Genomic DNA, 17295 nt, shown 5'->3' with positions numbered 1-17295 from the left:
ATTTCTCTGATTACTATCCTGTTGAAATGTATTTGCTTCATCAAAAATATTTGTAATATTTTTTTCTTCATGCCTACCAAAGCCAACTGTAATCAACACCCTCAAATTATCTGTACACGAAAAAACTATGTAACTGACTCTCATTAGAAAAGTGAGAAATAGAAACCTCGTTCCCATTTATAGCTAAACCACAGTGTGCTCTCTTATTTTCTTGGCATTGCCTTCAACTTTGTCAGTACCACTGTACAAACCTCCCCACTGCCAAATAGTAGGAACAAACAGGTGAGCACTGTGCCCATTTCCCTTTCAGATTAAAATATTTCTCATCATTACTAGAGCTAATGTATACTTTATTGGATACAATATTCTTCATCAGTCATGTATTAAAGACTTCCCTTCTTGCAAACAGCACATATTGTTAGGGAGATCTTTGAATCAAATAATTAAGCAGACTATTCTTCAGGCTGTTTGCAAACTTTAATGGAATGCCAAGCTCCTATAGGTCCTAGGTAAGGTCTGGGTAAACAGACTTGGGTACACAGATTTAGTCTCTCCTAAGAGCTAGGAGATCTAAAGAAAGTGTAATTTCACTTAGCGTGGTGTTTCCAGCCTGTTCTAAAGAAGTCTGTCTCTTTCTCCTAGGCTGGTACTATAGACTTTTCATCAATTTTGTGCTAAGGAGGCATATTTTCTTCTTCGTGCTACAAACCTACTTCCCAGCCATGCTGATGGTGATGCTATCCTGGGTTTCATTCTGGATTGACAGAAGAGCTGTTCCTGCAAGAGTGTCCTTGGGTAAATAAGATTTCCTTTTGGCTTTGTAACATGCTAAAATGAGAGAGAGTCCAGGGAAGAGATTTTTTTATATAAAATGGGATGCTACATGGAGAAGAAATGAGAATGTGGGGCTGGCATGGACAGGGATGAATGTCAGTTCTACGATGTTTATCCTGCCAGCTTCATGTATTCATATAATTAGATGTTTTCCTTGCGAACCTAGACTTGAGGGATGAAGGCTCTGGCATCTGATCTGCACCGAAATGATGATGATAAGCACGGAAGGCCAGATTATGAAGCAAAAGTGACTTCGGTTAAAGCAGTAATGCTTTTCCCATTTAAGAAACCCTATCTCATTCAGCCAACTCCATTTACCTTTGCATGATGAACCCTTACATCATGAAGCAAATTAATTCCACACTATACTGTCAGTATCTTAATAAATATTGAAGTGGGCCAAAAATTAGATCCAACCACAGTGGGATTTTTGTACCATACTACGTTAGCTGGCAAGAAATTTCAGGAGCAGAGACATTTCCAGCTCATTAAAGCACCACAGAGAGGTGATTATCTACTCTGTCTAGCATGTTAAATGCCACTGTCACACACACACACACACACACACACACACACACACACACACACACACACTGATATATGGAACCATTTTAGACCCACTTAGCACTTATTGCATCCTTCCAAAGTGATGAAATGATGCATGATGAGAACCTGGGTTAATCCCATTTGCCTTCTTGACTGGTTCAGGGCAGAGTGCCCCCATTTCCTGTGGTTTTGTTCTTTCACCTGTAATGCTCTATCTAGAGAGAAGATTGTGATAAGTGCTTCACAATCATTGTTATTACCACACAATTCATCTCCGAAAAGATAATTTCAAAGTTAATGTTCACAAATTATATGCATACTTCAGAAGAACATTTGAAAGACATAACTTATTAATATTAATAATTTGTTCACCTCTTTCCTCTATTAAAAGCCTCAATCTGCAAGCATTTGGGGCTTACATATCTTCAAAGGAAAACTATCATCTGAGTGAGCAATTAAGTTGTTGGGACCATGTCTTCACATCAGAGCATCTGTGTCCTGACCCTAGCCCTAAGGTGGGAGTAGCATATTTCCAACAGGAGTCTGAGGGCATGTTCCCATCCTGAGAAATGATGAGAAAGGCACTCAGTCTCTAAAGGTTCATGAACATGGTTTTTAATCAGATTCCTTAAGTTGACTGCTCTGCTTTTATACTGTGAAATGACAGCTAGAAGTGCTCAGAGGTTAAAATGACTGGAGAACCCAGAAATATTATATTTAAGTCATGCTGAAATTCCCCTAGAGCTTGGAAACTTCTATGCATATTTATGTAAAGCAATATGCAAATCAAAAGTATCCCTCTACCATTTCTATTAAAATAAGACCACCAGTATTCCTAAAACAATACTGTATTCTCCAGCTTTTGCTTTCTACAACCTTCAAGTGCTTCCAGAGATACATTACCCTTTGCTTGATTTGCCTTTCCAAACATTGTGCTACTCAATTTCTGGATGCTACATCGTGTTCATGTCTGCATTTCAGTACACAAGCACAATATGTATTAATCAGATCATAGTAGATAACATTTCTACCTACTTATCATTACTGTGTGATTGAGGTCTTCAAGCTGTTATTTCCTACTTATTTGTAAAGCATAAATAGGATTGTAAATTATAGCCCTCACTATGCTGTAGAGTGCTATTGAATGTCTTTGGGTATCCACTAGCCAACTTTGCCTCCTCACCCTCATGCTTCCCAGCCTCCAGTAATTACAGTTTTGTGTTTTCGTGTACTTCTTTTAAACATGTGCATATGATAGAAGATGTAGAATTTGTCTATGTCTGATTTATTTCACTAACACAGTGTCCTCCAGTTCTATCTATGCTACTATTTACATTTTATCTATTATTTGATAGGACATCATTGCTTTTATGGTCAAATATTATTCCGCTGTGTACATATACATTTCATTCTTCTTTGAGGAGCATCTAGTCTATTGTGAGTGACAAAGCAACAATCATGCAGAAAAATATATCTTTGATTTGTGGATCTCATTTCCTCAGGATATATAAGCAAAAGTGGACTAGCCAGATCATATGGTAGATATATTCTAGTGTCTCAATGAGACTCCATACTGTTCTCCATAATGGCTAGACCAATTTACAGTTCTATGTACAGTATATCAGAGTTCCATTTCTCTATATCCTTGCCGGTATTTGTTATTTTTACAATAATCTTTTTAAACAGATATTCAAATGAGTGTAGAGTGATTTTTCAGTGTAGTTTTGATTTGCATTTCTCTCATAACTAATCAAGTTGAGTGTTTTTTCATAAACTAGTTAACCATTTCATTTTCTTCCTTGGAATAGTAATTACTTCTATATTTTGTTCACTTGTTAAGCACTTTTTCATAAATTAGTTGATTATTAGAATTTCTTCCTTTGAATACTAATCATTCACATACTTGCTCATTTATAATCAATTGTTTGGGGGTTTTGTTGTTATGGTGGTGGTGGTGGTGGTGAGGCTTGAACTCTGGGCTTGGTTGCTGTTCTTCAGCTCTTCAGCACCAGTCTAGCATTCTACCACTTGAGCCATAGTGTCATTTCCGGCTTTCTGGTGGTTAATTGGAGATAAGAGTCTCATGGACTTTCCTCCCAGGCTGGCTTTGAACTGTGATCCTCAGATCTCAGCCTCCTGAATAGCTAGGATTACAGGCATAAGCCATCAGCACCTGGCAATTGTTTGGTTTTTTTTATAATTGAGTTTTACCTATACCAATATTGGCCTTGAAGTTTTTCCTTTATATTTCTTCTAATGATTTCATAGTTTCAGATCTTGTATTTAGACAACAGGTCGTTTTCTTCACCTCTTCAATTTTTTGCAATTGGTTTTGGTTGAAACATAGGGAGAAGTTTCACCTTATGAGATAATAACTTAATCACCTTTAATAGTCTAGATCTTGAAATGGCCTGTTTGATCCCCTGCTTTTCTCAGTTGAGTTCAATCTTCCATCACAGTATCTCCAAAATGCAAAGGAGATCTCACCCCAGAGTATCATTGAAGAACTCTCAGCTTGGAATCCAAGACACTCTGCAGGTGCCAGATGAAACACAGGACACTCAGTTCACTTTGAAATCATTCAATAATGTTTCCAGATCTTCCTGCCCTGCCCCTATATACTTACACTAAGGTAATGTGGACAATCGGTGTTTTCAAATCCCAGGACTAATTGCTTATGTATACATTTGTTCTAGCTCCCCCTCTCTTTAGGTTACCTCTCCTACCTGTCTCCTCTGTCAAAATCCTACCACCTGTCCACAGCTGATGGCTCCAACACATAGTCTCCCCATCACTGAACCCCATGATATCCCTTAGACACCGCTTCTATTAAATGTTCTGCTGCGAGGCAGGGATACTTTTTCTGTAACTAGTTCCTTAAGGAAAAGAAGCACTGCTGCCATCTTTGAGACCCTGTAGTGACTAGCACAGGGCCCAGTGTCTATTTCATAATACACAGTTACTCTGGTTCTAGTGTTGACCTTTTGTTGATTTTAATAATTATAATAGAGCCTCAACATTATAGAAATATCACTTTTGACTTGGCAATTCTCATACAAGATAGCCCCCTTCCAAATTGAATGTATGATGTGACAGAAATATTCTCCCTGTATGTGATTTGGAAAGGAGAGCTTGTGAGGGGATAATAAATTTGTTTAAGGTTATTTGAACAATTGTGGAAGGATAACTAGAATTATACATTCTTTTCTATTTACCTGTCTCTTTCCTTCCTTGTCTCTATCATTCAGGTATGGTCTCTGTGCATGGATTATGCCATTCTCCAAACTGTGTATTAAGTAGTGTGGTCTTAATTAGCAAACTAGTGTCTGAAGAAGGTCATCAAAGTCTTCTCATGAAGCAACGCATGAGAAATATATGTCTTCACAGAAGACATACCACATACTTGGAACAGTACAATCTCTGAACAAATCCATTTACATAACCATCACAGAGACCAGAAGGGCCTCAAATGACACATGCTGGTGTCTGGCACCTTTGAGGGAATACGGTTGTCAATGTCCATAGATTGAGATTGGGATATTCAGTTCATCTTCTTTTCGCTTACATTACTTCACATTTCCTTTCTGCCTAAACCTATAAGGAAATGGTTGTTATTCATTTGAAGAGATACCTGTTTCCTTCAAGAGAGGGTTCCTACTGAAAAGGGAGCAGACTCAGTGGTACCACAAACCGTGCTTATCTGCCTGCTGCTGTGGTGCTGGCCAGTGAACATCTCCCTTATGCCTGGCCCCAAATGACCAATGAAACACAAGCATGAGAAATTCTTCCCAGAGTGTCCTAAACTCACCTCATGCATGTTGTTAAAAGTTAATATGGCGGAGCTGTGGGGGCCCAGAGGAACTGAGTGGAATGGTTAAACGGTCGCTGGCTAAATGATCTCTCATAACACTTTCCTAACTATGCATAGCATTATCTGTAGGTGGGAAGATAATGTTCTAATTCCAACACATGACCTTTCTTTAAACTAAATGGTCTCTTCATATAATTCAAAACTCCTTTATTGGGATGTTAACTTTAATGGATCTTGAAGGAATACTGTTTGTCAAGATTAATGTATTTCCAAGGGGTGGCTCAAGACATAATGAGTGTGTTTAATGTAGCTGTAATAGCCCTGAATCCAAGTTCTACTGCTTTAGGAATTTATATTTCAGTTTCCTCATCATTGACTCCCCCTAGACAACCATTCCTCCTCCCTACATCCCATCTGTTTTAGTAATGTTATTATTATTGCTTATCCAGAATACTGCTTTTAAAATACATAAAACTATATGCAAAAACCTTTTTTTTAATAAAATGACTGATAGTTTTTAACATCCTAGGGATATATAAACAATGAAATTCCTTTTTTAACTGTATTAATCATTTATTCAAAATACATGATGAGACTTTTCTGAATACAAAGGTTATGTCTTTGTTCTGTACCCTTACTCTATCCACGATGTCCATATTACTGTTTATTGAAGAATATTGCTCTACTTTCCATATCTTAGAAAATCAATTAGAACGGTACTGGTATACTGTTACCTGCTAAGCAGGTACATTAACTTGAACTATGCCCCAAGCTATGCCCCTTGCTTTATTTTTCAGATAGGGTCTTGCATTTTCACTCAGGGCATCATGAACCATGATCCTCTTGTCTATGCCTCCCCCAAAGGTAGTGTGCACTACCGCCACCAAACTTGTTAGTTTCTCTAACTTGTTAAATTCTCACTAATCTTTGCCTAGGCTAGTCTAAAACTATAGTCTTCCCAACCTCTACTCTTTCTTTCTTTCCCTCCCTCCCTCCCTCCCTTCTTTCTTTCTTTCTTTCTTCACCTGGGCACTTGTCGCTAAGCTCATTTGCTCAAGGCTAGTGCTCTACCACTTTGAGCCATAGCAGCATTTCTGGTTGTTTCCTTGTTAACTGGAGTCTCATGGACTTTCCTGCCAGGGTTGGCTTTGAACCATGATCCTCAGATCTCAGCCTCCTGGGTAGCTAGGATTACAGGTGTGAGCCACTGGCACTAGTCCAAACTCTACTTTCTGACTAGCTGGGATTACAGATTTGAACCACACTACCCAGTGAGCAGCTCAAATTTTTTGAACTTATGAGGTAAACTACTGCATAGAAATGCTAGTTTGTGATTCCTTTGGTTTCTACCAGTGAAGTATGAAAGGGATTGGACTTGAATAGCATATGCCTATTGAAAAGCATAAATTACCTTTGTCTCTTGACGTATTTCTCAAAATGATGTAGCACATTCCCTCCAAGACTCTTCATGTGCAGAGATTGATTTACAATTTTTTAAAAAGGAAATTGCCTTTACATTTCCCAAATGAGAAGTAGGTTCATGAGTGTAATGCATAGGATTACTACTTGTAGAAAGAGATTCCAATCCTGCACCAGACAAAATTTGGGCCAATTACTAAGCCACTCTCATTTCATATTCCTTAGCCACAACACGCCACTGACCAATACTTACCTAGGTGCATGATACCTGTACTTGTAATGTTTACGAAAACTTCACCTCTCCATGTTGATGTAACAAGTGTGTTTTGGAGCCAAAGAGGGCAAACAGCCTGGAATATGAAAATAGCAGCTTTTACCACACGAAATCTGGAAGCCAAAGATACAGTAGCTGGGTTTAATGTTAAGCATTAGAGTAGTATTTATGTTTCTTATTATGAATTTCAATCAAGGTGACATTCTGGGTCCTTCCATTGTGTAACTCAAATTTTCAGGTTGTGTTTTTCTTGGTTCTACAAACTGAGTGGCTCTAAAGAGCTGCTACTGTGATTAACATGGGGCACCATCCCAGGAGAACTTCACAGAATTATTGTATACACAAGGGAAATCTGTTGGTGAATGCTGTCTCCATACTGTGTCTCTACACTTAGCTGCAAGCCATGGAGCTTTTTCTGCTGGTTTGGACACATTACAACTTGCAATAATCATTAAGGGTTCCATTGGGCCCTCCCTGCTGGAAATTAAGACATAAAAACATTCCAGCCAATGTGTCATATTGTAAATATTTCAAGTATTTATTCCAAATACTTACAATATTCCAAATATTTACAATATGATATTTTTTCTCCAGGCAGGACCCTGCCAATATCCTGAGTTACCTTTATTATATTAAAGAACTCTGAGTCCATTTTTCCTCCATCATTCTAAGGAGTCCCTCTACCTCTGATGCCCATGAAAGAACAGGATGAGAAGCTGAGGAAAGAAAAAGAAGGAAAGAGAGGGGAAGTAAAATATGACAGAGGAAAATAGAGTGGTTTAGCAAATGGTTTTAGTGAATCATGTAAAAACCAGCACATATACACTCAGAATTTCAATCGAAATGAACAATTTCATTAATAAGAGACTAAGAGAATAATGATGGCCTTGGAATATTAGAATATTCTCTATGAACAACTATAATAGGGATTCACTATGAAAGATTAATCTGGAGAATAACAGTCTTCAAAGGTAATAAAGATCATTCAAGAAGTGATCACAAGGTTTCTTCTGCCCCATGAAAGACTTATAGGTAGTTACAAAGACCATTTCTTAATGAGGACCATTCTTAAACTATAGGAATGATTAATGAAAATAACTTTAACAACAGGAGATATACCATAGGGGGAAGAACAAAAGAAACAAAAATATCACATAGTATATTAAAAACAACAACAATAAAGAAAGACCTCTTGTGTCCATATCTCGGGGTTTGTTTAGCATCATCTTATATGGTCATATGGACATAGCTTTTCTGTTCATCTGATAAAATTATCCTAGATGTATACTAATTATTGCAAATGAAGGAAACCATGGGACCTTTATTTCTTTGGGTCTGGCTTACTTTGCTTAATATGATTTTTTTGAGTCTTTCCATTGTTGTCACTGTGCTTGATTTTGGTACCCTGAATCTTGTATATACATTTGTGTAATTGGGGAGGGAGGGGGAAGAGGAATAACAAAACGCTAAACAAGGACACAGGATGACCCATTGCAACAATGATATCTACAAGACAGTATATTGGAAATGAACTTTAGAACTTCGGCCGGGGAACAGGGGGAGGAGTGAGGGAGGTGGGAGAGGGAAGGGATAGTAGACAAATAGAGGAGGGGTAACAATGCTTGACAAGAAATGTATTCATTGCCTTCCTCGTGTAACTATAATAAATAATTTTTTAAATTAAAAATACCAAAAAGAAAATAACTTTGAGATTTCTTTCCAACAATAATTTTTTTAACTGAGCACCTCTTTACATCTCTGGGATGGTAGGCAAAGCTCATTGAGGAAAAGCTGCTGACATAATTTGACTCTGTCTCTTTAGATGAAGAAAGGGCAAATGGGGGTGAAAGCGAGAAGCAGAGGTGAAAATAAAAATCCAATGACAGCTGTGTGCACAAGGCCCACGTGGAGATTTTCACCACCCACCACTGGCTGACCACATTGCTACTGCCATAGCACCACACCAGCGGGTATGATCTAGCAGTAGATCTGGGAACTTGAATGGCGGTATTACTGAGCTTGTTGCTCTTTTTGATTGACAGGAATCACCACAGTGCTGACCATGTCCACGATCGTCACTGGTGTGAGCACTTCCATGCCTCAGGTGTCCTATGTCAAGGCTGTGGACGTGTACTTGTGGGTCAGCTCCCTCTTTGTGTTCCTGTCAGTCATCGAGTATGCAGCTGTGAATTACCTTACCACGGTGGAAGAGTGGGAAAGGTTCAAGAGCGGAAGGAAGGTACAGCCTTGCTTTGACTACTGGATCCCATTACAATGTGGGAAGATTATCCTCTTCTAAAATCCTATCCAGATAGGACTTAGAGGCTTTGAGTTAAGTCCATATTTCTTAGCAAGTCCAAGTTTATAAGATGGTGACAATTTATTATTGAACTTGAATCTCTGTTCTGTGCTGTCTAGCTACCTCTTATCCTCATCCACCCTTATCAGGAGCACCCAGGTGGGGGGGTGCTTCTCTCAATGTGCTACTCTCTGCTGAGTGGACCCTTGAAAAGAAGGGGCTGCTTTACAGAGGCTTTCCTTTCAAGTAGCTGAGGATGATGAAGGCAATAACAATAGCTCACGTGTAAGGTATGATCATCACATATTTGCATTATCCCACGTACTTAACATACCTGTCATTTAATTTTTACAGGAACCCTGATAGGTCAGTTTTTTATTGCCCTTGTGTCACAAAGGTGAAATAAGTCTACATCCAATAAACAATCCCACATTTCCCCTTTTCCTTTTGTTTTTAAAGTTTGTTTTCTTAGGATAATATCTGGCACTAACTTTGCCCAAACTGGCCTCCAACTGTGATCCTCTTAGCTCCCTTCCAAACGACTGGGGTTATAGTTATATACCACCATCCTCAGCCTAAATGTCCTCCTGTAAGGGTTTCATTATCTCAAAAAAAAAAAAAAAGCTCTACTTGCCATTCAGATATTTTTAGGATGAAATGAAGATGTGATTTAGAGTTAGAAGTAATGTCAAACTGACTTCCACCACTTTTATCTTCATGCTACAAAATATATATTTGAAAAATGATAATGATGTACCTCATAAAGCTGTTTTAAAAGCCAAATAAGGCTGGGCGCTGATGGCTCACTCTTGTAATCCTAGCTACTCAGGAGGCTGAGATCTGAGAATCATAATTCAAAGCCAGCCCGGGCAGGAAAGTCCATGAGACTCTTATCTCCAATTAACCACCAGAAAACCAGAAGTGCGCTGTGGCTCAAGTGGTAGAGCACTAGCCTTGAGCTGAAGAGCTGAGGGACAGTGCCCAGGCCCAGAGTTCAAGCCCACAACTGAAAAAAAAAAGGCCAAATAATGTGAAAATTGATCAGAAAGCTTGGTAAGCTGTGAAGTGCTATACAAGTGTAAGTTCTTATGAGTAAGGTCTTATGAGTCAAGAACTCACAGTCAGTGTGAATAAGAATGTTCATTAGGATCATAAACAGACTGACTGATATATGAGGCCTCTGAAGAGAGAGGATGTTTGAGAGAGGAGAAAGAAGAAGAGTATACCTCCCAGCTCACGGGCTCATTAGTGACACCCCTTTTCAGTATTTGAGTTAGAAGCCAGTGTTAAAAGGAGAGCAATGGCAGGCTGGCTTTGAACTTACTAGGTAGCCAGGCTAGCCTCAAACTTTAGGTCCTCCTGCCTCTGCCATAGATAGACAAATGCAGTAGGTTTGCAAAACTTCTTGAAAGGAAAAAATTTATCACTACCAACAATTTTCCTCATCCAGATGAAAAAACTAAGACGTTTTTATTTCCTTTCATTAAAAGTTTCTGTAGTGAGCATTCCTTAACAGAATATTGGAATCTGTATACTAAAAGTTCATGGGTCATGATCTAAGTCTCAGCTCATGAAAATGTAAAATCAACTGGTTAGGGATTTCAACTATTTAGGACCTGCTGGCCTAAATGATCAAAATTTTATAATTATTGACCTGCATGCTTTTTCTTTACCCCAACTCATTCCTTACATGTAAGTTCAATTTTTTTCAGTATTGGGTTACTGGTTCCACAAAAGCCAGAGAAACAACTTTGTAGTAATCAGAATGTTACCCAACTGTATATTGTTTACTTTATTGTAAATAATGGTGAACAGTGGTCAATAAATAGTTTTATATTCCTTTAAAAAAAAAAAAAGGAGAGCAATGGGCTGAGAAGGTAGCTCAGTGGTAGAGCGCTTGCCGTGCATGCCCTGGGTTTGATTCCTCAGCACCACATACCCAGAAAAAAAAAGCTGGAAGTGGCGCTGTGGCTCAAGTGGTAGAGCGCTAGCCTTGAGCTGAAGAGCTGAGGGATAGTGTCCAGGCCCAGAGTTCAGGCCCCACGACCAGACCCCCAAAAAATAAATAAATAAAAGGAGAGCAAGACAGATGGAAACAATGACATCACTTTGTTTGGATAAAGCTGTCAAACATCATTTAGGTCTGTAAGCAGGAGGACCACCAATTTTCATCACTCAATTGAAAAATGTTCCTTTGGTTATTGCCCAAGCTAAACAATTTATGACTCCACCAGGTAGTACAGTTCTTTTTATACCATTTTAGAAGAGAGACCTGGATACTACTACAGATCCCAAAGTGAAGATAAAGGGGTCTGAGTCACACACGCCAGTTCCTGTCCCCCAGAAGGAAGCAGAACATGATTTGAGGCAGAATGAGAAAAGCTGATGAGAAAAGGCAGAATGAGGATAGCCGATAAAGTTCTTCAGTAAGAAAATCTAAACCAAGCAACAATCCTTTCACTTGATCACCTACCTCCTCCCCACATCACCATTTCTACCATTCCAGGGTAAACACATCCCAACCCCACCAGACACTAAGATCAAGGAAGTGGAAGATACCACTCATACTGACCCCCATCCACTATGGAGAAAGGAAGCTATTTTTCTGATCTCTTATTCAATTTATTTCCTAATTCCAAGATCTAGTACTCAGTCTAAAAAAGTCAGAACTATTATCTAGAAAAAATAAGCCCTAGCTATGTGCTTATTTGTAGACATTGGTGGAAAATTGAAAATAAGTTATTTTTTGGCAGTCCAAGGTAAATACCCTAATACTCAAGCCACATTCCAACTCTATTTCTCTCTGCTTTTTTAAGTGGGGCCTTGAACTATGCTTTTCCAACTGATGCCTCCTATGTATCTAAGATTACAAATGTCTGCCATTATACTTGGTTTGTTATTGGACATGGGTTACTGCTAACATGTTTTGCCCAGCTGGGCTCAAACTCAGATCCTCTCAATCCCCACCTTCTGTGTAGCTGGGATTATAGTCATAGACCAGTACACCGAACCCCATATCAGTTCTAAATCTATTTCTATTGAACTAATTTATACACTTTTAAAAAAATAGCAGCATAATCCTAAATATAGACTAAAACTTTAATTATACAGATAATTTGAGACGATAAAATCAGAGACAGAAAATTACACTCATTTTTCAAAGATTTGCCTTCTTTAACACACTGATGATGTGTTTGTTCAAATAAAAACTGGATGAAAGAAGAGGTAAAGGGGAATTGCAGTTTGAGTTCAGTCAGGGCACATACTTGACACGCTTTCTCGATCAATAGCTGGGCCTAGTGAAGTACATGTATAATTCCAGCTGCATGGGAAGCTGATATTAGGAAGGTCGTAATTCCAGGCCTGCCTGGAAAAAACATTTTCAAGAAAGAAAATGGATGTGGTGCCACACTCCGATCATCTCACTAAGAGGGAAAGCCAAAAGAAAATGGGTCATGGTGGAAGCCAACACCTTATCAGGAAGTAAGACTCTACTTCAAAAGTTACTACTTCCAAAAAGGGCTGGGTGTGTGGGCAGGGCTCCATCCTAGCAAGTGTGAGGTCTTGATTTTAAACATAGCACCAACAAATACATAAAAAAGTGGATGGCTGGTGTGATGACTTAGAAACCACCTGTGCAACTTGGGCATGGAAGGTGGCTCAGTGGTAGAGTGCTATCCTTGCAGGCATAAGGCCCTGGGTTTGATTCCTCAGCACCACATAAGCAGAAAAAGCCAGAAGTGGTGCTGTAGCTCAAATGGTTAAGTAGTAGCCCTGAGCTGAAGAGCTGAAGGACAGGGCTCAGGCCCAGAGTTCAGGCCCCATGACCGACAAAAAAAAAAAAAGTTTTTATATCATCAGATCTGCAATTGAACTCACTATTAATATTACTGGTATTATTCAGTCTTAATATTTTGTCCATATTTCAGTCTTGGATATTTTGTCATTTTGTTGTGAAAAAAATTCTACAGCTAAGTAAAAAAGGGATAGCATAGCTCAAAGTATTGCTCCTCTGTTCAGTTCACTGACCACCAGGGTCCCCAGGCCTTTCAATTAAGAAAAATACTAAGTTTTCAATTGCAGAATTTGCTCTGCAACCTCCAAGTTGAGTGCAGAATAATTCCATTTAGAGTTGCCTCTCAATATTTGCTCATTTTTCTACTTCCCAAAAAATCAGGAATTGATGTTATTTCCTTGAAAAGCAATTACTCAACAGCTGCATGCGAGACATTGCCTCACCCTAGTGTTGACCACTTTTCCCCTCATAGTAAAACCTGAAAGAAATTGTTCAGTTTAGGCTCAACCAGACACTGGAGCCAGAAAGCACTGAGAATTTGCTCCTTCAGAAAAATAAACCAATTTTATGTTCTTTATTTGGGCTATGTTAGCATCATTTATAGCAAAATTTATAGCAAAAATTATAGCATCATTTTAAAGCAAAACTAGGAATGCTTGGCTAATTGGCATTTTAAAAGAGCAGCTGAAATCATTCCCTAACCCATCTTTAATTCAAGTATAAATGGAATACTAGATTATATTTTTCTTCTTTAGAAGATTAAAAAAATGCACACAGACTGGGCACACTTCCCTGTTCTTTCTAAAGATGAAAAAATTAGCTGAAATCCAAATCTGTTTGGCTTATGTCGATATTTTGAATAAGCATATTCTACTTGAACTCACAAACTTATAGCAAGCTACTCACTCATCCTACTCAGAAACAAAGGAGAAAATTGTGTATCGTAAATGAGTATCTATCAGGTCAGGACTGTGTCAGGAGACGGTGACAGGATATATGTTACTAAAGTTTACGGTGTCCTTAATATTTCACAAAAATAAATACAAACCTCTTTGTTGGTTCACTGTTTGTCAGAAATGTTTGTCATTTGTTACTAAAACGTATTTTAGTTGGACACCAAGAGCAAAACCAGAATTCTTTCTAAGGAACAAAACATTCCCAGCATTTAAAAAAACGATTTTTTAAATTTGGTTTACATTTTTACTATAACTTATGCATAAGGCCTTGTTTATGACTTACTGACACTTTTTTGGGGGGGACAGACTTCTGGAATGTACGATATAGATGCAGTTCAAGCCATGGCCTTCGATGGTTGTTACCATGACAGCGAGACTGACATAGACCAGACTTCCTTTTCTCTACACTCAGAAGAGGGCTCCATGAGAGGAAGATCCACAGGCAGCCCCTGCACAGAATCCTCTCAGATAAAGAGAAGAAAATCCCTGGGAGGAAACATTGGGAGAATCATCCTAGAAAACAACCATGATATTGACATGTATTGTAGAGTTTTATTTCCCACTGTGTATATAATATTTAATTTGTTTTATTGGGGGATATATGTATAAAGAAGATCTTTTACCCTAATATTCTTTTCATTGTGTGTGGTGCTTGGGATGAAATTCAGCATTTTGCAGATTCTAGGCAAACACTCTGCTAGCCCTAGCCCAAAGTGGATTTTCTACTGTATAAAATTGTATCAGAGTCATATTATGTTATTTTAAAACTCTTGGATATGAGTTGTAGTATATTATATTAAACTGGGAGAGAACCACTTGTGTCTCCTGGCTTAAAGAAGTTTTGAAAGCTGACTGCTTTACATCTAGGAAAGAGTTCAAAATTTTATGAAGATTAGGTGCCATAAATAAGAGTCACAGGCATTTATGTGCTGGGAAAAATGTTTTTCTACAAGGATGTGCTTCATAACTACTTTATCTGGACTGGGCCCTCTTTTCTTATTGAAAATGTTCTTTATTTAACTAGGTAATTAATTCAAGGATAATTTATTTCATAGTGTCATTCAAGTGCCAGACTACTTCATGGACCATGTCCTCCTATGGGAGGACATCAAAGTGTCAGCACTTTACTGGGAGTCCCAGGAAGAGCCCTTTTCCTATCTCCACTCAGTTCTTTTGTCTGTAATATTTTGTATATTATCTTGAGTCCCAAAGAGGGAAAATAGCTGAACCCCACTCAATCTGTGGGCCTAATATTCACATTCCAATCAATCATCAATAGCAGCTAGTATTTTGTGGGTAAGATTTAGTCTTCATAGCTTTTTTCAATAATAAATTATTTTAATGATCAAATGTCTATTGTCCAACTGCGTGTTCCAGATGCTTTATTAACCATATAAACTGAAAAACAAGTATGAAATCACCCAATCCTTCCATCTCTGAGTGCATACCCAAGTAATAGCAAATTGGTTGGTTAATACCCAAGATAACAAATATTAATAGGGAGGTATACCCAACATGATGTATGAATTCTGAAAAGAGAATATAACAAAAAAAGAAAAGAACAACCACAATATGGCAGGTAGGAGGTGGACTCTCAAATTACAGACCCAAGGTGTGTTTGGATGTTATATTAATGAGTGAAAAAAAATGGAATGAAAGCTTTGATCTTCAGTAACTTTGGTTAAACAAGTAAATCAGCTTAAATGGGTATTCAATAAATGTTAGTTGAGTATATAAAGCTCAGATAATTAGTATACACTTTGCAGGTCAGCCCATTGCATGTTTTTATGTTGGGTATTTTGTGAAATTTTAACCATTTAGAGAAAGGCCCTTGGCAGGAAATATGAAAATTTCACACTCCTTTAATTGCAGAAATTGACTGAAGAGAAATCAGTGAAATAGGGCATTACTTCCAATGTAGTTCCTTTTGTTTTACCATAAAGTTATTTAAATTATTTAACGCAGGTGAAGAAAAATATAATTTTCCATTTAATAGTAACATGGGTTTTGGTTTTCAGTTGTGAATCTCCTAAGATTCTGAAAAAATATCTCCCTTCTGAGTGCAAAAGATTAAAAGGAAAATTCTTTCTCTATTCTCAATTTCCTCATGAGCAGAATAATTCTGTTTACTTAATTTTCTTTTCACTTACTATGACTTTCTCAAACTTTCCAAGTATTCTATTTTTCTAGGATACTGTCCAAATTTGAGCTAAAGTAATTATTTAACCTTTCTCCATTTAGTTACAGAGAGCCTGTAAATATATTTTTAATTGTTTATTTAATGATTTGAATGCTTTAATATACGATTATATTTTAAAAATACAACACAGATTAAAATCTTAGGTGGTTGGCAATTTGTAGCTATTATTTGGCAAAGTAATTTAGTTGGATTCTGTTTCTGAATTTCCCCAAAGACTATATAATTTATGTAAAAACAAACATGAAAATCTACAAACCAATGGGATAAATATGCAAAGTTCCTATCTTCCAGTTGTCTAGTTCTTCACATATTGCTGTTTGTCACATAGTTTTAATTATTACATTCAAGATGCCTAAGACATTTTCTGGCTGTATTCATTCCACTATTTTAAGTGAAATGCATCACTGGGTACATCTGCAATCTAGGTAGGGAATGGGCCTCTAGATCACTACACATATACCCAGTATTACTCTTGAGGAATGTTAATGCACAATTATTGGCCAGTCAAATATAACATTTGTTAGTGTCCAGAAATACAAGTGCTGAAATTTTTTTCAAAATGAACATCTAACCAAAGAAATAAAATATATTAAAAAAGAAATAAAAAAGAAAGAAAATATATTTATTGCACCAGAGAATTGTTAAGCGTATTTAGAATGAGCTACAAAAGTATTTTCCAATGTTCTTCTCAAATGGTGGTTTGTGAAGACAATGCTTTCCCTGTTCCCTTCATTTCTGACAGGGAGCAGCTGACTTTCTGGTTTAGTTCTTGTTTGAAGAAGAATAAAACCTCAGCTACGTAGAAAAGATATCAATGGCAGCATAAAATAGTTACCTCATCTTAATTTTAGCCTCATTTACTGATCACAATCCTGAACAGACTGCACGATTGTTCACTGACGGATAAGCCTGGATAAAACGTAAGGATTTCAAAAATAAGCTGCTTTGTAAGATTAAGAAAAAGCCAGACTGCTTGTAAACTGCCTAAATATAGAAATGAGCTATTTTTTAAACACTACTTAGAAAAACATATGAAAAGGTATATTTTATCTGGATATTGTTTCTGTGCTGATAAGAAAAAAACTACTATTTTTAAAATAAAATTTCACTACCAACTAGTTGACAAAATCCATACAGAATTAAACAGTTTATACTTTACT

The 17295-nt window shown here is 37.5% G+C and overlaps 1 protein-coding gene across 1 annotated transcript in view; it reads left to right on the top strand.

The window, feature by feature from the left end:
- The window catches only part of Gabrr3 (gamma-aminobutyric acid (GABA) A receptor, rho 3), a 39389-nt gene extending 24845 nt beyond the window's left edge, over positions 1–14544 (top strand). The window contains exons 7-9 of the mRNA XM_013024110.1: positions 643–795; positions 8927–9123; positions 14242–14544. Coding sequence (XP_012879564.1) covers positions 643–795; positions 8927–9123; positions 14242–14544 — 653 coding nt within the window. The remainder of the gene's footprint in view (positions 1–642; positions 796–8926; positions 9124–14241) is intronic.
- Positions 14545–17295: the final 2751 nt, after the last annotated feature.

This window comes from Dipodomys ordii, unplaced genomic scaffold, assembly GCF_000151885.1.
Source record: "Dipodomys ordii isolate 6190 unplaced genomic scaffold, Dord_2.0 Scaffold73, whole genome shotgun sequence".
NCBI lineage: Eukaryota > Metazoa > Chordata > Mammalia > Rodentia > Heteromyidae > Dipodomys > Dipodomys ordii.
This window is presented reverse-complemented; position numbering and strand designations above follow the sequence as displayed.